The sequence below is a fragment of the Indicator indicator genome, chromosome Z (assembly GCF_027791375.1).
Source record: "Indicator indicator isolate 239-I01 chromosome Z, UM_Iind_1.1, whole genome shotgun sequence".
NCBI classification, from domain to species: Eukaryota; Metazoa; Chordata; class Aves; order Piciformes; family Indicatoridae; genus Indicator; species Indicator indicator.
This window is the reverse complement of record NC_072053.1, coordinates 25,011,080-25,036,978: the sequence shown is the minus strand read 5'-3', so window position 1 is coordinate 25,036,978 and position 25,899 is coordinate 25,011,080. Positions and strand designations below refer to the sequence as shown.

Sequence of the window (25,899 nt, the reverse complement as noted above, 5' to 3'; positions counted from 1 at the left end):
CCTCGAGTGCCTGGGCCAGAGCCTGGGATATAGCCATGAGCCATAGACAGCAAGCTGGAGAAGCCACAAGCCTAGAAGCTGAATCCCGCCTAGCCTGCTGCCCCTTGCAACTAGAATCATGCCGTGCCTCAGCTTACGCAGGAACCAAGCAAGCGCCTGTCGCAAGAAATGTCATTAACTGCCTGCTGACCGCTGAAGCCGGATCAGCCTGGGACCGTGCAGTAAACTCTCCTTGCCGGCAATCTGCCGTGCCTGCGCCTTACGAGAGCACCCCAAAGCTAGCACAGCAGCTGCCCTTTGGGCTTAAAGGTTCTTATCGAGCCTCCCCCCGCTATAATTGAGCACTATCTGCTCTCGGGGACCTTCTCTTTCCAAGTTATTGCCTCCTAGTTTGCATAAAATTGTTTGCATTTTGCCCTAACACTGTATATTCCCATTGTAAATATATATTCCAACCATACAACGATCCTATTTAACGAGTTTTGGCAATTTTCATCAATAAAAGGTTACTAATATTTTATCAATACCTGTTTGCCATATCGTTTGTTGTAAGAGTAGCCCCTTCTTGCCAATGACATAACAAAAAATAACTACTTACCCTAGGGTTAAAGGCCAGCATCTGAGGATCATTAGGATCAACTACAGAAGGATATGGTTCAAAAATAACAACTTTCCTAGGTGACTCCAATGCAAACCGACACATGGATACTAACAGATCAACCACCTAGGGAGCGATAAAGAAAAATATTTATTCAGTACATCTACTTTTGTATTGTATCTTTCAGTCTGCTTTTTTTATATACATCATAGTAATATTGTATTTCATTGCTACCTGTATTACTTAAAACCTGTTATCCACAGGACATAGTTTAGGATTGAAACTTTTCCACTGATCTCAGCAGGCTTTGGGTGCACACATTGGATAAGTACCTGTCCCTAAATGTGCTATCATGTCAAATATATTGCTTGCCACTCCACTTTCTCTCGTGGACATGTGCTAATTATTGGATTAAATTAATTTTCTAGGGAAATGAAGCCAAGCTGGATCTCCGTTTCTTTGCACAGTGCACGTAGGTGGAAAATTGTTGCTCAAGAAAAAGGAAGGGTTTGTGAATCTGTACCGCTGCCTGCTGTTCTTCTGAAGACTGTAATCACAGAAACACTTGTAAATATTGCTTCTGCTAAAGCCAGAACTGTGCAGTCATTTGCACAGCTCGCAACTGGGGATCCTCTTTCTTCCATCATATTGTACAAAATTACAACATGGTTTTGAATATCTCTGGTTTCCAACATTTCACTGTGAAGTAAGATCATGCACGAAATGTGTACACAGGCACATATTCACTTACGTGCAGACTGGCACATTTATGACTTAGCAACAGATTTATTTATAATTAAGAAATCGTAATTCAGAGGTTAAAAACAGAATGCAGCCATCACAAAATAGAGAGAACACATCTTTGTGGCAACTGTGAAACCTAAATACAGTTCCTAATGAAATCCAAAGCTGCCACATAAGAATTTATCTGTACATCAGCTCATTTCCCTATTTACTTCTGTGCCTTCTGAAAATGTTCCTGTGTGAAAAAGCACGTTTCCATGAAAGAAAGCTGAGATGAGTTGTATTTAGTAGGCATCTCTAGTTCCTCCCGCAACTCCACATGGATCAGATCTCATCTCACAGCTTAGGCTATTCTAGAAGTTATTATAGATCTGCCATTGCATCTGATCATTTAGAGGACAAAAAAAAAGAAAAAAGAAAAAAGAAAAAAGATGGTCCTTTAGAGAAGCAGAATGAAAATAAAGGAACCTGATGAAAGGGAAAAAGAACTAAACTAGAGTGAGTCATACTGTTGTCATTCCCCATCTATGTTCCTTTAGCACAAATGGGGAATTTTCATCAGTTTAAAATTATTCTCTTAATTCCAGTAACTAGGTATCTCATATATACTGAATAACGGAATTATTTAAATAATGATCCCTTCTTCCATGATGCTCCAGTTGCTTTCCAGTTTATAATACCTGCAAGTGTGATGAATGTTTCAAAATAGGGCATCTGCATTTGCAAGAGATCAGGAGGCTGCACACAGCTCAGGCAAAAGGTCTGCAATGGTAAATGTATTACCACAAAACTGATCCCAAGTTCATACATGCTGATTCTTAGAAGCACATCTTAGCTTTTCATCACAAAACACTACCAGGAAAAAGTTGTTTGAATCCTCCCATCTCTTAACACAGTGACTCAAAGTTGCCACGATTTATGAATTGCATGATTGGAATTTGCCTTAAAATTGGCACAGTTGGAGGCACAGTCTTCCAACACCATCCCAAAGCCCTCCTTTAAAGGAACTGTTGACCCCTGTATGGTTTCTCATCCTGGTACCTGTATACTGCTTTGACACAGGGGAAGATGTGCATAGATCAGTTAAACCTCAGATGTCCCCTGAGATCACTGTTTTGAGCTGATGGAAAACAGAGCAATTTAAACTAGGAGGTAAGTTATAATACACATTGTAACACAAACTTCTGTCTCTCTTCCTTGGTAGTAGGAAGTGCTATGGATCTAGTAATCATCATTAGAACTGGGACTGAACTTCTCTTAACAGCAGGTACTGAAGTAATTAGGTAAGGATTAAAATATTTTCAAGGAAGACAAGGCAACATTTGCTGATGACAGCTCCCTCTTACAACATTATTCTCTCAGACAGTACCTCTCTCTCTCTCCAGAGGTTACATAGAATCATAACTATCAACAAAGAAGGAATTCAATTTTCAGGTATTTTGACTCTGATTGAAATAAGACAATGTAAGTTTGGGTTTGAAAGTTGTAGAAAGCACAATAATTTATTATTAAGAAGGGGCCATCAGAATATTGGGAATGACAAAGCAGGGGTGTATACCTTAGAAAACTACCTGAAAGCACATCTGAAAAAAACAGGATGTGGTTTCTAAAAATGGAAACCTATATTTAGACTCCTTCGGTACACAAAATGATTTAGAGGAAGATTCATCTGACAAGACTCAGAGTTTCACAGTGTGAGCATCTACCTCTCACTAGTCGGCCCTTTACAATCAGTGGAGAAAATAACCACTGTGTTTGCGGTCTATGCTATGATTCACACTATCCTAAACTAATGTCAAAACCAGCCCAGATGAATCAAACTCTAGAAGTGCTGGATTCTTTCTGCAGACAGGCATGGGAGTTCAACCAGATCGGATGTAGGGAGCTGTGTACAATGCTGTTACCAGAGTGAAACAGAGTGAAGCTGAGTGACCTAGATTCAAGTGGACATTCATCAAAACCTCTTCTCTAACTCTTTTAAGCACCATTATGGTTGTAAGCACTTCATCTGCATTTAACAAGAAAAGTGAGATAGAATTGTTTGTAAATAATGTACAATGTGCGTACAATGTACTCTGGAAGTTTGAAATTTCCCCCTAATTTTACAAAAGCTAACTTTCAGCTCTTCAAGAAGTCAGTCAATCAGACCCTCTGGGAAACTGCCCTCAGAGACAAAGGAGCAGAACAGAGCTGGCAGATCTTTAAGGACATAGAGTGCAAGAGCTCTCAATCCCCAAGAAAATGGTTGAGCTGAGGGTAAGAAAGAAATGCACAGGCAGTGAACACAGGGACAGGTATCCTGGGAAAGGTTTATGGATGCCACCTTGTTCTGTAGGGATGCAGTCAGGTAGACCAAAGAATAGTAAGAAGGGCTTCTGTAGGCATGTGATCTAGAAAGGTCAGAGAAAGCATAAGCCCCTCAACACCCCCACTACCTTTCCTTGTCTGAAGTGAACATGACTGTCAAACTTGTAACAATGGATAAGGACAAGGCTGAGGAACTCAGCAACATTTTTGCCTCACTCTTCCCTGGCAATCTTTGTTCCCACACCTCTTGAATTGATGGTTCACAAGACAGTGACCAGGGAAGCAAAGTCCCTCCCACTCAGAGAATAGCAGGTTTGAGACCCTCTGAAGAACCTGCACACACAGAAGTCTATGGGATTTGACAAGATGCATCCCAGAGTCCTGGAGGGAATTGGCCGATGTAGCTGACAAGCTCTCCATGATATTTGAAAACCATGGCATCCAGGTGAAGCCCCTGGAGACCCTTTTTAAAAAGGGTAGAAAAGATGACCCTGGAATGACTGACCTGACAGCCTCACCTGGGAAGATCATGCAACAGATCCTCCTAGAAGCTGTGATAAGGCATATGGAGGGCAGGAAGGTGGTTGGAGACAGTCAGCATGGACGAGTCCTACCTGGCCAATCTAGTGGCCATGTATGATGGAGTGACACCACTGGAGAAGGGAAGAGCTGCAGGTGTCATTTACCTAGACTCTGTCATAGACCCCTACAATATCCTTTTCTCTATATTGGAGAAAAAAAGAGTCGATAGGTGGACTGTTCAGTGGATGCATCCAGAGGGTCAATGGCTCAATGTCCAGATGGAGACTGGTAATGAGTTGTGTCCCTCAAGGTTGCGTATTGTGACCAGAGTTGTTTAGTACTTTCAACAATGACATAGATAGTGGGATCAAGTGCACCCTCAACATGTTTGCAGATGGCACCAAACTGAGTGGTGCAGTTGAAACACCTGAGGGATGGGGTACCATCCAGACGGACCTGCACAAGCTTCAGAACTGGGCCCATGAGGTTCAACAAGGCCAAGCGCATGGTCCTACATCTCAGTCTGGGCAGCCCCTGGTATCAATACAGGGTGAGGGATGAAGGGACTGAGAGCAGCCCTGTGAAGAAGGACTTGGAGGTACTGGTGGACAAAAAGCTTTACATGAGCGAGCAATGTGTGCTTATAGCACAGAAGGCCAACTGTATCCTGGGGTACATCAAAAGCAGGTGGCTAGCAGGTCAAGGGCAATGATTCTGACTCCCTGCTTTGGTGAGACTCCATCTGGAGTACTGTGTCCAGCTCTGGAATCCTCAGCACAGGAAAGACATGCACCTGTTACCATGTACAGAGGACGATGCAGCAGATGCACCTGCCCAGACAAATACCTGACGATGATTACGCTGTTCTAGGCCTTTCGCTTGACTTTTTTGTGGGCTTGCCCCCAGCTAAGTAGAATGACCATGGTTCAGAGTCAAATACGGTATAAATGGAGACTCTTTGGAGAGCTGATTTGAGTTGGTCCTCCTTGGAACTGCACAACTGCAGCTGGGAACTCTCCCCCTGGATCAAGACACTGCCTGAGGAAAGTTATCAGGACTGAATATGTATTCACCCCCACTTTTTGGTGAGTGAATACTTCTGAATATGTATGTATATATCCTTGACCCATTTCTGTGTGACTGATATGCTTTCTGGTTACCCCCAAGCTAGAGGTTTTCCCTTTCCTGCCTGTGGGTGTGCACACTTTGGGTGAACTTTCTAAAAGAATATTCACAAAACTTAGAAATTAGTTGTGTAGTGTTATATTCCCACCTGACATCCAAACTTGCAATTTACTTTGGTCCATCAGAGTGCTGGTTAATTTGTCATTGGAATAAATCTGCATTTTGGGTAGTTACTGCTGTCTGGTTTGTGGCTATCTCCATGACAGGGGCACATAAAAATGATCAGGGGGAATAGAATGCCTGTCCTGTGAAGAAAGGCTGAAAGAGTTGGACTTACTCAGACAGAAGAAGAGAAGGCTTCCAAGAGACCTTGTGGTGGTCTTTCAATATTTAAAGGGGGCGTATAAGAAACATGGGGAAAAAATTTTTGGTGGAGCCTCTTTCAACAGGACAAGGGGTAATGGTTTGAAACTAAAAGAGGGCAGATTCAGATTTGATATAAGGAAAAAATTTTTTACAATATGGGTGGTGAAACACTGGAACAGGTCTCCCAGCATGGTTTTAGACACCCCATTCCTGGATACATTTAAGGTCAGGTTGGGCAGGGCTCTCAGCAACCTCAGCTAGTTGAAGATCATAGGAATCATAGAATGCATAGGGTTGGAAGGGACCCTTGAAGACCATGTTGTCCAACTCCACTTCAGTGAGCAGGGGCATCTTTTAACTAGATTAGGTGTTCCTGTTCATCGCAGAGGTGTTGGACTAGATGACTTTTAAATATCCCTTCCAACCCAAAATATATTGTAATTCTGAATATCACATAGGGTACCATGTTAAGTGCCTGACTTAAAAAAATAAAACTAGCTTCCCAGAAACACATAGCTGTGGTTTTCAGAGGACTTCAGGCTGAAGAGGAGGTGAGGCTGAGGCTAAGAAAGAGTTGGGGCTTTATCAGCACATCTCTCTCTATTTCTTACAAGATTACACAGGTATCCCAATGTTTGGCATGCTAGATGTTGTAAATATTGCCAGTCTTCAAATATTACAGTCTTCAGACATCAGATGAAGAACTGATATTCATATCCCACAGTCCTATTCTCAAATGACAAAGTTCGTGTACTCTGCTTCCACTTTCTTCCCTTGATGATGCCCGTGGGCAGCATTCAGCTACTTAGCCATATAGTTTTAAGGCCAGTGGCTGGACTCACTAGTGCTAATTAAAGTGAACCAAACTGAATGTTTGCTCTTCCAAAAAAACCCATGTTGCTAACTAAGAAAATGCATAGTGAATGACATACTGATAGAAAAATCAGAGAGGCATGCATTTTTCTGTAAGATGTGTAAACTTTTAATTAAAGATTTTAAAAGAAAAGTACACATGGAACCTTTTTCATTTTTTAATCTACTGTAATTTAAGATTAAATGGTGATTTGGAAACAGAGTTCAAAATACTTTGTTTTAGGGCATTTATAAAATAATCAAAGAAAACAATGATATGGTTAACTCAACTTAAGGATCAGGAAATAAGTATATATGAAATTCCTGATCCTTGAGAAGGAAAATAAGCTGATGTAGCAATGCTGGTGAAGGACTTTCCCACTGTTATTTAATGAGTAAAACAACAGATGCTCAGTGGATAGCTGCATCCCAACACCATGAACAGGAAGTAGCTTATTAATTGCATGAGAGTAGTAATGGCTCATTAGGTGAAAATAAATGGGAATTATCTCCAAATGACAATGTCTGCCTTTATTAACAACCCAGGTGACCTAACTGAATACAACAGAACAAGAAAACAGGGTTACTCTAACGAAATGAAAGCAAAGCAGTGAAAGCACCTCATTAGTATTATTTGAAAACACCATGCATAAATCAGTGTGTTTATAGCTGTAAGAGCAGACAAAAGAAAAAAAATACTTGCCAAACAGTAGACACATGGAGAATACAAGTCAAAGTAAATACTAGAAGAGACTGAGAAGACTGAGTATACTATAGAAAATCAGACATATAATAAGTATTAGATAATTCTACCTGAGCCCCAGTTGCAATTTCATCAGCAGCTTCGTTCATCACTCCTAATGTTTGGAATGCAAATACACAGAGCTCCCGTTCACAAACAGTGGGCTACACAGAGAAAGAAAGTTAATTTTATTTTCGTTATTGCTAATGTAGTATCTCATGTAATATCTACAACGAAATCCTAATACACTTAATGTTAATTTCTTTCTTTAGATATTAATTGCAACATTAATTTCAAACTATTATTACATGACAATTATTGAGGTAGGTACATTAGACAACCAGTTCAATAATCTGAGGAACACATGTGAAGAATACTAAAACTCATAAGCGCTTACAGGAGCTAATGTTAAAAGAAATCCAGAGCACAAAACCAAAATTACAGGCTATTACCCAAATAGTCTTAACAGTCCTATCAGATTGAAAATTTCCTGCAGAATTAAAATTAATGGTGAACGAATCCAGAAACTAATGGCAGGCACATCCCCCTCATAAATCATGGAACCACTGGAAGAGATCTTAAAATCATCTAGTTCAAATGCCCCTGCCATGGGACAGGGGACACTTTCTACTGCATGAGGTTGCTCAAAACCCCATCCAACCTAGCTTCAAACACTTCCAGAGAGGGGGCATCCACAACTTCTCTGGGCAATCTGTTAGAGCATCTCACTGATCTCACAGTAAAGAATTTCTTCCTAATATCTAATCTAAATCTACCCTCTTTCAGTTTAAAGCTGTTACCTCTTGTCCAGTCACTACACTCCCTAACAAACAGTCCCTCCACATCCTTCCTCTAGGCCCCTTTTAAGCATTAAAAGGCTGTTTCAAACTCCCTGGAGCCTTCTCCAGGCTGAACAACCCCAACTCTCTCAGTCTTTCCTTCTAAGGGAGATGCTGCAGCCACTTGATCCTTTTTGTGGCCCTCTTCTGGACTTGCTCAAGCAAGCCCATTTCTTTCTCAGAGCTGAACACAAATGCAGGTGTGTATTCTTCTGTTATTCTGCTGTTGAGAATACACATAAAATCTGTTTTAGAAGAAAAATCTTTTGAAGAAGCTACTTTTAATTTATTTCTAAACTAAGTTAACAATTTATTCGTAAACTTTATGAAAATGTTACAGCTCTTACAGCAACTCCATGCTTATTTACTGAAAGAGCAGATCAATTTTTCAAAGGTTGAAGTCACAAATCACAAAGTGGATTGTTACAAGCATTTAAAATGAACAAAGGATTGAAAAAAACATAAGAAAGAAACACAAATTAAACTCTTCCTTAAAAGTGACCACAAGAAACATGAATTTTTACTACCATGTTGAAAACAACAATAAACATACTTCATATACTATTTATTTGAATCCACATTATTAATCCTAACCCACTGTAGTAAACACTACTGAACTTTTGTAGCTAAAAATTCTGAGTCTAGCACATAATAACCACTAAAGCATTCATAGCAGTATACTTTGAAGTTCAAGCCAATGTCTCTAGGAAGCACCTGCAGAAATGAAAAAATGAATCAAGCACAAAAAGAAAACATAAAATGCATCTGAATTTCTTTCAGGCAACAGTTTTTTTCAGTAATATGCATACTGCTGTATTTGTAGTCACTTGTTTCATGGCCCTTAAAAATATGCATTTGCTGTGTTTCAAAGATTCAAGACTTCTATAATCACTACACTGACATGTTCTCAGATCAGTTGCTTTACAAGAGCTATCAAATCGAATAGAGCACCTCTCCTTTTATTTTATCTTCTAGTTACATTGCATTAGACAGCAGACAAAGCCTAGCATGATCCAATTCACTGTGCCATGGCATGCTAGACAGAAATTATGTATCACTGTATATATACTGGAATCATAGAGTCATAGAATCAACCAGGTTGGAAGAGACCCCCAAGATCATCCAGTCCAACCTATCACCCAGCCCTAAGCAAGCAACTAGACCATGGCACTAAGTGCCTCATCCAGTCTCCTCTTGAACGTCTCCAGCGATGGCGACTTCACCACCTCCCTGGGCAGCCCATTCCAGTGGCCAATCACCCTCTCTGTGAAGAACTTCCTCCTAATATCCAGCCTATACCTCCCCTGGCACAACTCGAGACTGTGTCCTCTTGTTCTGCTGCTGGTTGCCTGGGAGAAGAGACCAACCCCCACCTGCCTACAAACTCCCCTCAGGTACAGCAATAAGGTCACCCCTCAGGTGACCAGCCTCCTCTTCTCCAGGCTAAACAACCCCAGCTCCCTCAGCCTTTCCTCATAGGGTTTGTGTTCCAGGCCCCTCACCAGCTTCGTTGCCCTAATATTGTGTGCATTATCATCCTTAGGTTTTTCACGTTTAGAAGGTGGTTAAATAATTTGCTTAGTTGGGGAAGCATAGTGGCACTACTACCTTGACTATATAATCAACAGTATGCATAGACTTTGTCTCATTCCAAAGCAAGGAATTACTCTGGAGTAGAAGAGCAACCTGAGTTTAGCCATGCTTGTACTTATAATTAACATTTGAAAGGCCGTTCTTCCCTCAGGTGGACACTGGAAGTAAGACCTTAATGCCTGAGAACTGTAGATATATGAACAGCAAAATATGAGCAAAATTTGAGCACTGAAGAGGAAACAGATGTTACTCTTAGGACCTACACATTTAAGAAAAAAAAAATATATATATTTTCTGAAAAGATTGTCTTACAACTAGGAAGCAAGCATATAAAGGATTTTTGTTTGTCACGGGTAATTCATCTATTCAGAGTCACATTTCCAGATTTTGATTTTCTCTGCAATCATGCCTGCTAAAACCAATGAAAACATATGAAAACAAAGTAAATAAATCGATTCTAGAAGACAGAGCTTAAAGAAAACCACAAGCTTTATGAGAAAACTGGGATTCAAAACTGCTCTTGCACTGCTGGTAAGGTTTTACACACTGCTGGCGTATTTTCCTTTATGGTATCTGCTTGTGTCTACACTTGTAACAGAATATGAGCCCTTGGGACAGGAATAGTTTTGTTCTGAATTCATACCATAATTATGAGAAATGTCCCTAGCTCCAGCAAACAAAAAAGAACAACACTAACACGTTTATAAAATCTATGTTGTTCCAATGCCATTTTTGGACACGTATATTTTGGTTCAAGTTCACGTACTATTCAGGAAGCTGAATTTTCTTGTGTATGTACTTGAAAGTATAGATGTTCTTACTGATGTGGATTCCTGTCCACAAAGGTACAGAATATCCAATTCCTCCTAGATTACTAGTTTCCAATGTTTTTAAAGGTAAAACATGCTGTAAACACAGGGCTTACACACTTAAGTACGTATTTCACAGAATCACAGAAGATTAAGGGCTGGAAGGAACCTTGAAAGATCATCTAGCCCAACCCTCCTGCCAGAGCAGAATCACCCATACCAGATCACACAGGAACTCATCCAGGTGGGTTTTGAATATCTCCAGAGAGGGAGACTCCACAACCCACATGGGCAGCCTGTTCCAGTGTTCTGCCACCCTCACAGTGAAAATAATTTTCTTCATGTTTCCATGGAACTTCCTATGCCTCAGCTTCCACCCATTGCTTCTTGTCCTGTCATTGGGCATCACCAAGAAGAGCCTGACTCCATCCTCTTGGCACTCACCCTTTACATAGTTATAAATATTAATGAGGTCACCCCTTAGTCTTCTCCTGTTCTCCAAGCTAAAGAGCCCCAGCTCACTCAGTCTTTCCTCATAAGATGTTCCACTCCTTTAATAATTTTTTTGGCTCTGTGCTGAACTCTTTCAAGCAGTTTCATGTCCTTCTTGAGCTAATGGGCCCAGAACTGGACACAATATTCCAGATGTGGCCTCACCAGGGCAGAGTACAAGGGCATGGAGAACCTTTCCTAACCTACTCACCAACCCCTTCTAATACACCCCAGAATGGCATTGGCCTTCTTGGCCACAAGAGTACATTGCTCAACCTTCCATCCACTAGGACCCCCAAATGTGAACTTTGTCCTATGTGAGCACAGAATTTTACAGATTACAATCATCATCTTAAAGGCATGTAGAGTTGACTAGCTGGGGAACTTGGTGCTCCACGACCTTTGAAGCGCATCTGTAACTCCTCTTCAACAACAGCGTTGGCTAGCAGTCTCACATATACTTCAATGAGAAAGGAGAAAATTAACATAAAGCTAGTGTCTTCCACAAAACAATTAGCTACACGAAGATCATTGGTACTATTTGATGATAGTTTTTCCAGTGTAAACAAGCCAGAAGAAAATAAAGGATGAGACTTTAACCTGAGATTGTTTATAAACAGAATGCAGTAAAAGAAGCAGAAATAATGTTTTGAGCTTTTGAAGTTTTTTAGACTTTTCCTTTAGACACTTCCACTGTTTGCATGGGTAACTTTGCCACTGGGGTAGCACCCATCCAGCTGCTGCTGTGATGAAAAAGGGCGCAGAGTTTCTGCAGGTTATAGTGCAAGTGTCACCATTTACTATGACATATTCTGGTTCCTGAACTCATTTGCTACTTAAAATACTTACCAGACTTTCTTTCAATTCAAAAACTTTCATAGTCGATAATAATCTATCTTGCTACTTTTTAATATGTGCTCTGAAAAGCATTGCACCACCTCTTCCTGCATCCTGAGGGATGTCACACAAACACTAACGAGGCTGCAACATGACTGACACACCTAAAAACTCTTTATCCAAAAGGAGAAGCTCAGGGAAGAGTCATAGCATGACTGACAGTAAATGTAAAGGTGAAACCATTAGTGACCAACTCACTTCTCCTAATAAAAGCAATAAAAGGCATGGAGATGAAATATGTCTTCAATTTTCTGTTCTGTTTTGTACTTTCATCCATGGTTTCAGTTTTTCTATATGTTACAGTGTGGTGGGTTGAAATCCCCCTCCCACACTGACAATAACCATGCTAACTCTGTCTGGAAGCAAATGAAGCTGTATTTACAGGCAAAACTACAATCTACAACAAAATTCAATGAATATGTACAAATATACACTATTCACAACATTTACAAATATGTACAATCAACAGGAAAACACAACAAAGCCCCCTGGCCCCAGAGGGAGCCTCTCTTCTTCTCCCCTCCTTCCCCAGACCCCTGTGGCAGAAGGAAGAAAGCCAAGAAGCCAAGAGGTTTGTTAAACTTAGCTTGTCAAGGTCAATATGCCAGTATGCTATCTGCAGAAAAGCAGCACAGGACAGACAGACTGAGACTGCCTGTACCTTATTTTGAGTATTGACTCTTAAACATTTCTATCTCTCCAATGGAAGTGTTTAGAATAATCATTATTTTGCTTTCTTACACCCAATAGTTAGTTATTTACATTCTTTCACTTTTCTGCTTGAACTTTGTGAGGAAAAATTAAAGACACAGTCTTAAAACCATCACAATCCACCCATTCTAAACAATTCCATTGGCTGCGACTACCATCTATCTAATCTAAAACAATATCTACAACAATGAGTGAATAAAGTTCATAGTTCACTCTGGCTATCTCAGATGTAGATAATTCAAAGCTCGAATCACAGGAAAAAACAGAAAATGGTTTGTCTCTTCGCAGATGGGGTGAAGAAAGGAACAGGGACACTCAGGTGACTCAGGGCTCTCAGGGTTCTTAGGGTTTGTGCACCATAGGTCTCATGGATTCTCCTCTTGGGCGTGATGTTGTATCTGTGCAACACCAATAGGTGTGCCCAGGACTTTCAGCAAAAACCACCCCTCCAATAGGTTTGGCCTCTCCTGAAGGAGAAAACACCCAAACAGTTTTGCCTAACAGATTCTTTTCTCTGATAACAGGAACTCTATCACCTTCTTCCTTTTGTAACAAAGTTGATTGAGCAGGTTCAGTTCAATTTACTGAACCTCTACTATTCACCAACCAGGTTGCTTATGCTAAATGTTTCTCCCAGTTTCTCAAAGATCCACCCCCCACAGCTTTGAGAGTGGTTTTCAGCAAACCGTTGTAGCGTTCGATCTTCCCTGCAGCTGGTGCATAGTAGGGAATGTGGAATATCCACTTGATGCTGTGCTCTTTGGCTCAGTTCTTTACAAGATTGTTCTTGAAATGAGTTCCATTGTCCGACTCAATCCTCTCTGGAGTTCCGTGTCTCCACAGGATTTGTCTTTCCAGACCAAGAATGGTGTTACGTGCAGTTGCATGAGGAACTGGATAAGTTTCCAGCCATCCAGTGCTTGCCTCTACCATAGTCAGCACATACTGCTTACCAGATGGAGAACGAGGTAGAGTGATGTAGTCAATCTGCCAGGCTTCACCATACTTGTACTTGGACCATCGGTCACCATACCATAAGGGCTTGATCCGCTTTGCCTGCTTAATAGCAGCACAAATGTCACAGTCATGGATGACTTGTGTGATAGCATCCATGGAAATGTCAATGGATCTGTCATGAGCCCATCGGTGGGTTGCATCTCTGCCTTGATGTCCTGACGAGTCATGGGCCCACCAAGCTAAGAACAGCTCAACTCGGTGTCTCCTGTCAAGATCAAGGTCAGAGTTTGTGCCCACCTGGGAAACTCTTGCAGCTAGATCTGCCTGATGGTTCCATTGTTGTTCCTCAGTAGTTTTGCTCTTAGATATGTGAGCATCAATGTATCTCACTTTCACTGGGATTCTCTCAATGCAAGACAAAGTAATGTCTTGCCACAGATCTGCAGCCCAAATAGGCTTTCCTTTTCTTTGCCATCCATTCTTTTTCCAGAAGGAACTCCTTTCTCTTCATAAACACTCCCCAGAAGATAGAGGGAAGGGAAAGAGAAAGAGAAGGGGAAAGAGAAAGGGAAAAGATTCTGGTACGCTTTTACAAGTGATTTTTCAAGTTTTTAGGGTTTATTTCCATTTTAGACTTTTTGGTATGCCTTAGCTATATTTTTAGGAAAAAACAAAACAAGATTGTTTTCTAATTCTCATTTTCTGTAAGAGTTCTGGAGCAACACATGTTTATGAGTTTAAGACTTTTAAATCTCCTAGAGTATGACAGAGTACAACTGAAGGGCCAATTCAGTTCAAAACTGATAAACTAATATAGAATCAGTCAGGGTTGGAAGGGACCACAAGGATCATCTAGTTCCAACTCCCCTGCCATGGGCAGGGACACCTCACACTACATCAGGCTGGCCAGAGCCTCATCCAGCCTGGCTGCAAACACCTCCAGGGATGGGGCCTCAACCACCTCCCTGGACAACCCATTCCAGGTTCTCACCACTCTCATGGGGAAGAACTTCTTCCTCATGTCCAGTCTGAATCTCCCCACTTCCATCTTTATTCCATTCCCCCTAGTCCTGTCACTACCTGGTATCCTAAAAAGTCCATCACCAGCTTTCTTGTAGGCCACCCTCAGATACTGGAAGGCCACAATAAGGTCACCCCGGAGCCTTCTTTTCTCCAGACTGAACAGCCCCAACTCTTTCAGTCTGTCCTGATAGGAGAGGTATTACTGTATCTTAGAACACCTAGAACATACTCCCATAAGAATTAAACGGTAAAGATTGGAGTCCAAAGTGTATGATTTCTGTATTTACTTAAATATTAATTGAAATAATAAAGAATTGTTCTTAAATATAATGTAATGTTCATCAAGCTTCAGAGTTTAAGCAAATCTTAATTATTAATGATCAGTATTATTGAAAGGCAAGCTTAATGCACATCTGTCTACTCAGGCTTTTACTCATGAGTGAAGCATCCATCACTAGCTCATACTAGATTGAAAAACTTATGATTTGTTAAAACTAAAACTCAGATTTTTATTTTAGTAATCTTTATTATTAGGTTTTTGCTCTCTGCTAAGACATACTTAAAAATAAACTTACTCGGTTTAAAAATTTACTCACTTCCACTGCCATGATTTGCTTTAAACCTAAATAATTACCAAGAAGAACGCCTATGTCATGAATTTTCAAATTAAATCGAACTACTACAGGAAATTGTATGTTAACAACAGGCTTTTCCTTTGGTCAACCCTGAACTGCTCAAGCAGTTGCACCAGAGAATCATTGCAAGTCCTTTCCAGCTGAGAGAGAGTCTGTTTTGTCTGTGCTATAAGCTCAATGTTGAGTCCAGCTGCTAAAAGGTTGTCACAGGTGTACACAATGACAGAGAGTGCGAATAATTTATTTAATGATCTATCTCACTACAAATGTGTAAGTTAAGATCTCTGAATAGTCTCACAATATTCATGCGATATGTGAACCATGCTGCTGAAAGGCATGGGACATATACCACAGTGGTAAACAGACACAACCTGTGGAAAGATGAGAGTAGACTGGTGCTCAGTAAGAAATGTCTCCTGTTTGGTTTTGATTTGGCTGATCTAGATGTTTTGGTTTTTTTTTTTTCTCTCTTTTTTTTTTTTTCTGCATTCTTGGACAGATCATACACTTACTTTAAAATTACTTTTACTTCCCAAATACATATATGGAGGGCAAATAGATAAACATTATAGAGTACTATAATGAGCAAGATGCACTTAAAAGAGCAAGATGCACTTTTGTATGTTCTTGGCAACAGAAAAAGCTCTACTGCATCCATTTTACTCTCACAGAAAAAAATAAAGCAATTGAAATACATTCTGATAAAGTACTGGTTGTAACTGGAGAGTCTTTTTGCATAAAAAGAGTTAAAAGCAGCTTATGGAGCAGTTATAAGAAGGACCACAGCATTAGTTCACAAGAATCATAGAATTCCACAAGCATCTTGGCTAACCTCTGGTCTGGCTAAACATGTATATACCCTAAACCTTTTTTCATATTTCCATGATATTTACTCCAAAATCCTCCCAACCCTAAGCAGTGTACTGTTTCTGGAACATCAGTGTGTAGGTCGTGGAGAACAAACTCATACTAAAAAGGATATAGAAATCCAGTATCTCTTGAAATCAACAGGAACTCACCTGGATTTCACCCATAATGAATAAATCATAACTGAGCACTTTGTGATGGAAAACATTCTGAAAATGTAAGGTTACTAATACAAAAACAGATACAGCAGAGTTCCTAGACTGTACTGATTACCACAGCCAAATGCAAACAACAGATATTTCAAATATTGTTTTACAGTATTTTACCACTCATATTTTACGAGGGAAATTTAAACAGTAGAGATGTCTGTAGTAGAGTACAAATTTCAATTACACTACCTTCAATATTCAGTCTTGCTGAGGTTTTGTACAATTTCCTGCTTTGTTCTAAAGAGGCCTCAGTCTGAGGTTTCAACACAAGATGGCACTCTATAGAGATTTCTTGACTGTAGGAAAAATTATTCACACAGAGAAGCTATTCTTGCCATCTTACTGAATATAATCTGAGCTTTTGGGTTTTTTTGTCCTGTGTAATTGTCTTACATGTCTTTAAAATCCACTCAATAGGACTGGTTTACCAACAGCTTTTGTATTTGTAAACGAGGAATTTGAGAACTGATAGGCAGAAAGATGTTAGTCACACACTTTAAATTGTACTGTGTAAAAAGCTGAATATGATCACAGAATTACAGAATGATTGAGGATGAAAGGGGTCTTCAGAGGTCACCTGGTTCAAAACCACTGCTCAAGCAGGCTTGCCTCCATCCAGTTTCCCAGGACTGAATCCAGATGACTTTTGACTCCACAACCTCTCTGGGCAACCTGATCCCATGCTGTTACCCTCAGAAAAGGTGAAAGAGGTGAAAATGTATTTCCTCATGTTCCAATGGAACCTCCTGTGTTTCTGCTTGTACCCACTGTCTCTTGTCCTGTCACTGGGCACCAATGAAGGGAGTCTGGCTCCATCCTCTTTGCACTCTCCCTTCAGGTATTTATAGACATTAACAAGATTCTGCCTGTGTTTTCTCTCCCAGGATGAAAAGTGCCTTTCCTCCTATGGCAGATGTTCCAGTCTCTATATCATCTTACTAGCCCTTCACTGAATGGCCTCCAGTAGTTCTATCTGTCTATCTCTTGTATGGAAAGCCCAGAACTGGACACAGACCTCCATTTGTGGCATCATCAGTGTTGGGTAGAGAGGAAGGATCTCTTCTCTTCACCTGCTGGCAATTCTATTGTTTAATGCAGCCCAGGATAATTAACCTTCCTTGCCACAAGAACACGTTCCACTTGGTGTCCACCAGGACCCAACCAGGTCCATTTCTGTAGAGCTGCTTTCCAGCATCTACTGGTGCTTGGGGTCGTTTCTTTTATAGGTGCTGAACTTTGTGCTTCTCCTTTTTGAACTGCATGTGACTTCTGTCAGCTATTTCTCTAGCCTGCTGAGGTCCCTCTGCATCAAACTGTATGGTCACCCACTTCTAGTATTCTATCATCTGCAAACTCAATGAGGATACATTCTACTCCATCATCCAGAAGAATAATGAAAAGATACCAAGACTGGACCCAGTACTGACCTCTGGGGTACACTACTAGCTTCCAGCTAGACTTTGTGTCACTGATCATCATCCTCTGGACCCAGCATTTCCTGAAGTCTTCATTCTTCACTATATTCTCATCCAGCACAGGCATCAACAGCTTTTCTATGAGGTTCTTACGAGAGAGACACTGTTAAAGGCCTCACTGTCCAGGTGATTAATATCCACTGCTTCCCCTCATGTGCCAGACCAGTCACTTCATCATAGAAGTTCATCAGGTTGGTCAAACTTCCCATCGGTAAGGCCCTGCTGACTACTCCGGTGATTCTCTTCTCCTTAATGTGCCAGGAAATGGTTTCCAGGCTCAGCTGATTCATCACCTTCCCAGGGATCAAGGTGATGGTGACCAGCTTGAAGTTCTTTGGGTGCTTTCCTTCTTGCCCTTGAACAGAGAAGTCACATTTTCTTTGCTCCAGTCTTTGAATATGATAATGCAGAATAATATATTTTTATCATACTTCTTTTAATCAGATCTTTAAATCCTGGAGAGGCCTCATTTGGAATATTGTGTCCAATTCTGGGCCCATCAATTCAAGAAGGACAGGGAACTGCTTGAGAGAGTCCAGTGCAAAGCCACAAAAATGATTAAGGGAGTGGAACATCTTCCTTATAAGGAGAGACTGAGGGAGCTGGGGCTCTTGTTTGGAGAAGAGGAGACTAAGGGGTGACCTCATTAATATTTATAAATATGGAAAAGGTGAGTGCCAAGAGGATGGAGCCAGGCTCTTCTTGGTGATGCCCAATGACAGGACAAGAGGCAATGGGTGGAAGCTGAGGCATAGGAAGTTCCATGGAAACATGAAGAAAATTATTTTCACTGTGAGGGTGGCAGAACACTGGAACAGGCTGCCCATGTGGGTTGTGGAGTCTCCCTCTCTGGAGATATTTTCAAAACCCACCTGGATGAGTTCCTGTGTGATCTGGTATAGGTGATCCTACTCTGGCAGGGGGGTTGGATTACATAATCTTTCGAGGTTCCTTCCAGCCCCTGACATTCTTTGATTTTTTTGTGATTCTGTGATAATGATTTTTGTTAATGACTCATGATGTCATTATATTTAAATATTTGTAATAAATACACACGCTTAATTCCTAAAACAAGATATGTCTCTCAAATTATAGCAACAAAACTGTTGCATTATTAAAATGCAACTTAGTCCTTCCCTAGAGTATTGTTATTAGCTCTAGTGTAACAGTGAGAATTTCATATGGGATAAAAAAAAAGTTAATTCTCTTCTAATATAGAACCAAATAATGCTGAAGTTCCTGCTTCAGAGAATGTATTTTTTAGGTAGATGAACCAGATCATATGGTTGAAAAGTATCTTTAGAGGTCAGTTAGTGCTTTTGTTCTGTCATACAGGACTAAAATTAGATTCCTCTAAGCCTTTACCAAGCACTGGCACAGGTTGTGCAGAGAGATTGTGGATTCTCTATCCATGGAAATGTTCAAAAGCCAGTTAAAGGTAGTGGTTGAAACAAGCCTCACTTCCAGGGGCTTTTCACTAGAGACACAGGCTCTATGGGAGAGTATCTCAGTACTTCAAAATGGGCTTTGCATTGATTAAGAAATTAATTAAAATTTCTTAACCTTACTTCTAATATTTAATTTAACATGGGAGTTTGACACAAAGCAGGATAATCTATTTACCTATTTTAACAACACATATGTGAATGATGCAGCAACTGTTTGAAAATGTAATAAAAAAGGCATTTTAAAGTAAGTTCTTGAAAGAACCTGAATCTAGCCATTAATTACAAACAAATAATAGTTCATGTCTCACTCATATAAGCAAATTCTCTGCTGAGAGCAAATTTGAAGACACTAACATCATGCTAATAATTCAAGTGAGCAGACTATTGTTTTCAGTAGGTTTACTAGGTCTGCCTTCTCTGTCTCTCCTCTGCACAAATCCTATGCCTGACTTCTTATTTCCCACTGTTTTTCAAAGCTGAGCAGTTACTTCAGAAAAGGCTGATGACAGCTCCTGAGACCTGTGCAGCACAAGTCGGCTTGAAAGAAGAGAATGCAATGTGATTCTTTATATGAGATAAGGGAGCTGTCTGAATGCAAGTCCCAGACACTGCCAATGATTTCAAAGCTGTTTCTTAATCCTTCTAAGAAGATTGAAATATCTAGGATTCAGATAGGAATAACTGCATGAAATTGCACGGTGTATGTTATATAAGAGATTAAATAATATTTTTTCTTCTTAGAATCCATGTATTCATTGAATCTTTCCCTGTGTTTTGCAGAAAAAATTCAAATCATGCCATGAAGGAAATTCACAGGTTTTGGTAGTATTCTTTGTAAGTATGTATCTCTAAAGATGCCCTGATGAGAAATTATGTTCATACTCAGCCCATACAGGAAAGGGGTGAATACCTACAAGAAAGCATTGCCTACTTTACCGGTTCTTTTTTTTTTTTTATTTTTTTAAAAAGAGAATGGAATAAAGCAATGTATCATGGACCTTCTATAAAGAAGAGTGTTACAGCTTCATGACGCATTATAGCACTTTTCTGACACTCCCTTCTTTCATTACAGACAACCTCTGTCCTTTCCCTTCAGTGTAATATGGTTGCAGTTCCTTGTGAGAGATTTGTGAGTGTTTTGAAGTTAATGCATCTACATAATGTGTTTGTATCTACAAACCCCCACTTGTAGAGTACACACAGGAACTGAATCTGTAATTCTTGTCTTCTGCATTTCAGGGAACTTTTGGAGCTCAAAATAAAACTCATTGTTCTGAAAGATCCATATTTTGCTGCATGATGAAATTGCCAAGAGATGTCTAATAATTTTGCCATTCATACTCAGTAAGTCACTAGGGTAGCCTCTTTATCCTCAATAAGTGACTAAGATAGCAGAACAACCACTAAAGATTTCTGTGTACAGGACCCCTAAATTAGCAGGGAACATTTGCACAATCATATTAGTACCAAAAGCTCCGGAGAAAGACAAGTATCCATTGTAGGAGCATAAAGCCAAGCATAGGCAATTGTGTTATGCAGTTATTCTGCAACACACATCTTCTGTACATTGGTATGTCTGCCATGTAGATCTAGTGTCCAAATTAAGCTATAGAAAAAGACACATCTTGTTGCCATCAAGTTGCTCTTACCTGATATGAAAGAAGATGTCAAGATTCTAAGAAAGCAAAGTAAATTTAAATAGATACTAAAACCAGAACACCCTCCAGAAAAAAGTTATCTATGAAAAAAACCCACAATACTGAGAAAAAAGCTTGTGGTGACAGAGATCGATTTAAGGATACTTTATAATTAAGATAAAAACATAGCTCATAGATGAAATCTGTAGAAAGGAAAAACTTTATCTTTCAGCTTCACTTGGTATCTTCATCTGCCCTATGGATGAGACATCTGAATTATATAAAACCATAACCAGCACAAAAAAAATACATCCAGGTATGAGTTTACAGTATTTAAAGAATATAATTATTGTATGATGGCAATTACTGAATTTTTTCAACTGTGTATCAAGACAATTAATTAAATTACACTGTAGCTTAGGAAAGGTGTCAGGCTGGCACACTGGAGTATTACAGAAAGAAATTTCTTACTGGCTTCTTTGCAAGGGCAAAGAACTCCACTAAACAGCAGATAATCAAGCCTAAATATATTTTAAAGTAACTTCTTAAGACACAAACTTGCTATGCTTTTATAAATCCATGTGTCTTGTTTGTTGTTGAAAAAAAGTCCAACAGATAGAAGAGAAAGTGATATTAAGGGTACACACATGCAGACATAGAATTGTAGAACCATAAAACTGTTTATTTTGGAAAAGACCTTTAAGACCACTGAGTCTAACCATTAACCCATTACTACAAAGTGCACCACTAAACCATATCACCAAGCACCTTCTCTAGAATGTTTTAAATCCTTTCAGGGATGGTCCCACAACCACTTTCCTGGGCAGCCTCTTTCAATGCTTGACAACCCTTTTGGTGAAGATTTTTTTCTTGTATGCAATCTAAACCTCTCCTGGTTTAAGGTCTCTCCTCTTGTCCTACTGTTTGTTACATGGAAAAGGAGACTGACCCTCCACCTCACTACAACCTCCTTTCAGGTAGTTGTAGAGCAATGAGGTCTACCCTCAGCCTCCTTTTCTTCTGACTAAACAATCCCAGTTCCCTCAGCTGTTTCTTGTAAAATTTGTTCCCTAGACCCTTTACCAGCTTCATTGCTCTTGTGACATGCTCCACCACTTCAGTGTCCTCCTTGTCATAAGGGGTTGTAGTGAAGGCACCATACGCCCAGAATTATGCCCCCAAACACCCGCAAACTTGTCCCAACATGTTTTGGTAAGTCCCCCTTTTCCACCCTCCTTTCAGGAGAGGAGGACAAAGGCCCAGGCGCCAACCTGTCTCCTTCAGGGGTAAAAAACTACATGCACCCATCGCACAGCATGCTCGTGCTCTTTCCAGCTAAGGACATAATTCTAGCTTCACCCTTTCTATAGCTTGAAGCAGGTTGTTGACAAGTGTGCCCATTGGCCAGATCCAGCCTCAAGAAATCTATGAGTACTACTCTATTTGTTTACCAATTTGCTCTCTGCTTTTGCTTTCTCTCGCTTTGGTCGAGCTACAGAAGCTCACAACCCCTACGTCTCCTCACTCCCACATGCAAGCGTACTAGAGGCCTCTGCAATACATAAAGAAGCCAGCTCACCGAGCTGCTCGAGGAACCAGCAAAGGATGATCCCTTTGCCTGAGCTACAGGAAGCTGGCGTCGTAAACCCAGTCGAGAGGACTGTGGAAAAGCCCTGAAGGTAAGCTCTAACGCAGACAGGGAGGGACTAGGCCCAAGACAGGCAGTCCAGAACAGCTGCAACCATAAGCAGCCATAAGCAGAAAACATCTTGCCTGACCCCACCGTTTGCGGGAGAGCAAAGGAGCCGCCTACTTTCGCTGCTCCACAGCCCGTACCGTCAGGGTAAAGTACCTGGGATTTTCCCAAGAGAAAGAGTAAACATCCTCTCCATTAAGTCAAAACCCAAGACTGCATTGTCACCTTAAGGGGAGCAGTTGCCAAGATTTGGCATTGTCAGTTCACTTCGAGCCGAGCCAAGGGGGAAGGGCTGCTTCACCGCACCCCTCCCCTCTTTTTCTCTGGGAAGATTCCCAGCCACTCCTTCCCAAGCCTGTAGCATTGCATGGGATTGTTGTGACGTAAGTGCAGGACCCGGCACTTGGCCTTGTTGAACCTGATATAACTGGCCTTGGCCCGTTGATTCAGGTTGTTCAGATCCTTCAGAGCCTTTCTATGCTCAAGCAGATCAACACTCCCACCCATCTTGGTGGTGTCTGCAAACTTACTGAGGGTGTATTCTATCCTCTCATGCAGATCGTCGATAAAGATATTAAACAAACCAGGTCCCAGTGTAGCACTGTAGAAATGCTACCACTCTGTAGGCCTGGCCAGGCAGCCAGAATTTTACCCATAAAAGAGGAGACCTGTCCAAATCATGAGCAGGCAGTCTCTCCAGGAGAATTCTGTGGCATGTGGTGTCAAAAGCTTAACTAAAGCCTAGGTAGACAACATCCATAGTCTCCCTCACTCACTAAGTGGGTCATCTTGTCACAGAAGGAGATCAGCCTCTGTGTATGTGTGAAGGAATCATTCTTTGACAAAAGAGACCAGTGAACCATGCTGAGATATTTAGTCTGTGGCATCTCTTGTGATACAACCAACTACACATACAGCCTATCTAAGTGTTGCTTTTGAGATATGCATATCTGTAGAAAATGGGATCTAAACACACAAAATACCAGCAGATGGTAGCAAGGTTCTGATTATGAAACCTAGTGAAGTTATTGTGGTATCAAAAGTATGAGCACTGTAAAGCTCTCTATGAAGGCCAGGTATACTACCTATGGGATCCATTAGGTGGCATAAGGAAAGATTACACATAGCCTTGCCTCAAATGAAAGTCCCTTGCATTCTGCTTAATAAAATACTGTATTCATGAGGTGCACTGTTGTAGCAGTATTAAACATAAACTGCTCTTCCAATTGGGTCATTGTTTATTCTCTTTATATATATTCAATAAATATACAAGTTTATGTAGGTATGGATCTGCATGTGCAACTGAAGCGTGTAAATAAACCATACAGTTGACTACTTAAGCTGTCTCTGCCAGACCTCTCAGTAGAGTGAAGCATAAATTTCCTTAAGACCCTTTGACAAGCTCATGTTAGATTCAAACAGAGATCTTTTCTTACATTCTGCAGAACTGCAAACTCATTAATGGCTCTGTATTGCTTATTGAGTCACTCAAGGATACACAGAACATGACAGATCTCCTGCCGCTGTCTCCTTCTCCCTGAGTTATATAATGACACCCTTTCATTTTTGTAAAGCTTACTAGGCTATGCTGCTTGCAAAGGCACTGATAAATATATATTTATCATCAAACATGTGTAAGACCCTGCACATGGCCCTGGGCAATACACAGCAAAAATACAGGCTGGGCAGAGAACAGCTTGAGAGCAGTCTTGAGGAGAAGGACTTGAGGGTGTCACTTAATGAAAAACTCAACATTAGGCAGCAACATGCACTTGCATCCCAGAAAGCAACCATATCCTGGGCTGCATCAAAGAAGTGTGACCAGCAGCTCTACTCTGCTCTCGTGAGACCCCCACCTGTAGTACTGAATCCATTTCTAGGGCCCCCAACACAAGAAGGACATCAAACTATTGGAGCTAGTCCAGAGGAGAGCCACAAGGATGATCAGAGGGCTGGAGCACCTCCCCTGTGGGGACAGGCTGCGAGAGTTGGGGCTATTCAGCCTGGAGAAGAGAAGGATCTGGGAAGACCTTATAGCAGCCGTCCATTAGCAGAAGGGGGCCTACAAGTAAGCTGGAGAAGGATTTTTTGCAAGGGCTTGTAGTGATAGGATGAGAGGGAAAGGATTAAAGCTTGAGGAGGGTAGATTTAGACTGAATATTAGGAAGCAATTCCTTACAGTGAGGGTGCCAAGATACTGGAACAGACTGCCCAGGAAGGTTGTGGATGCTCTCTCCTTTGAAGTGTTTAAAACCAGGTTAGATGGGGTCTTGGGCAACGTGGCCTAGTGGAAGGTGTCCCTGCCCATGGCAGGGAGATTTGAACCAGATGATCACCCTTCCAACCCAAACCATTCTATGATTCCATGTTTGCACTTTCCTCTGTTTTGGAACACTAGCTCATAACTGTCAGGAAATCATAATTTTAAAAGGTAGGTACATTAAGCTTGACGGGTCAAAAGTACACCTGACAGGGTTTTCTAAAGTACAGAGGTTTAGCCATGATTTAAATCGTGTTAAATGAATATGCAGATGCTTTTGCAAATTCTATTAGCAGCTTATTTGCATATACTGCCTGCAGTCAGAATGCCTTATTGTAATGCCACTGAGTGTCATGGCAGATGGCACTGAGGTGACTTTGGTTACTTTGTAAGTTATAACCTTCCTAAATTTAGTTCTACAGAACTATCATAGATGATTGTCTGCTTCAACTAATGTGTAGTTCCTCACCACACTGTGGAGAAATTGGCAGGTGTCGGGCCATTCAAACACTGGTTTTACACTGTTTTCCATGCCTTTAACCTTCTAAGGTTACTCAGGTTTCTGTAGGGTTCAGGACGGTGAGACAAGATGAACCATAAACTGCAAGATCAGTCATACCCATAGGTATTTCATTCTTCTGATATACTCTTTCACAAAACTGCAGTGATTCAGTAGCTCTAGGTAGAGTGTGTCTCTCCTAGCCAATCTTATCCTTTTTCATCATATGCATTCACAAACAGCAAGAGAGAGTACAGCATTCAGCGTACAAAATTCTTGGTTCCTAGTTACACATGAATGAAAGAAAGGAAGGAAGAGCTGTCTTAATTGGCCAGACGTTGGAAATGCTGAACCACAACACTAGTTCATCCCAGGATGAAGTCACTGCTAGATCAGATACATCAGATAGTATGTCCCTCTACTGTTTTTTTGGTAACATTATGAAAGATAGGTTATTCCAGAAGCCCATGAGCAAAAGAAGGTCAGAAGAACTTCACAGCCTTGTGGCATTAACACCAATATAACTGATCTGATTGTGACTACTGCAGCACAACAGTGTTCAGTGAAATACACCCCTCTTCACTCGCAGCAAAATC

General features: G+C 40.8%; 1 protein-coding gene across 2 annotated transcripts in view; it reads right to left on the bottom strand.

Annotated features, from left to right (window-relative positions):
* PARP8 (poly(ADP-ribose) polymerase family member 8) overlaps positions 1-25,899 on the bottom strand; it is a 122,627-nt gene that overhangs the window by 13,028 nt on the left and 83,700 nt on the right. The window contains exons 15-16 of one of the 2 annotated variants that reach the window (XM_054397414.1): positions 7,328-7,420; positions 599-724 (exon numbers count right to left, since the gene is read on the bottom strand). In XM_054397414.1, coding sequence (XP_054253389.1) covers positions 599-724; positions 7,328-7,420 — 219 coding nt within the window. The remainder of the gene's footprint in view (positions 1-598; positions 725-7,327; positions 7,421-25,899) is intronic. The other variant, XM_054397415.1, reaches the window with a different exon arrangement.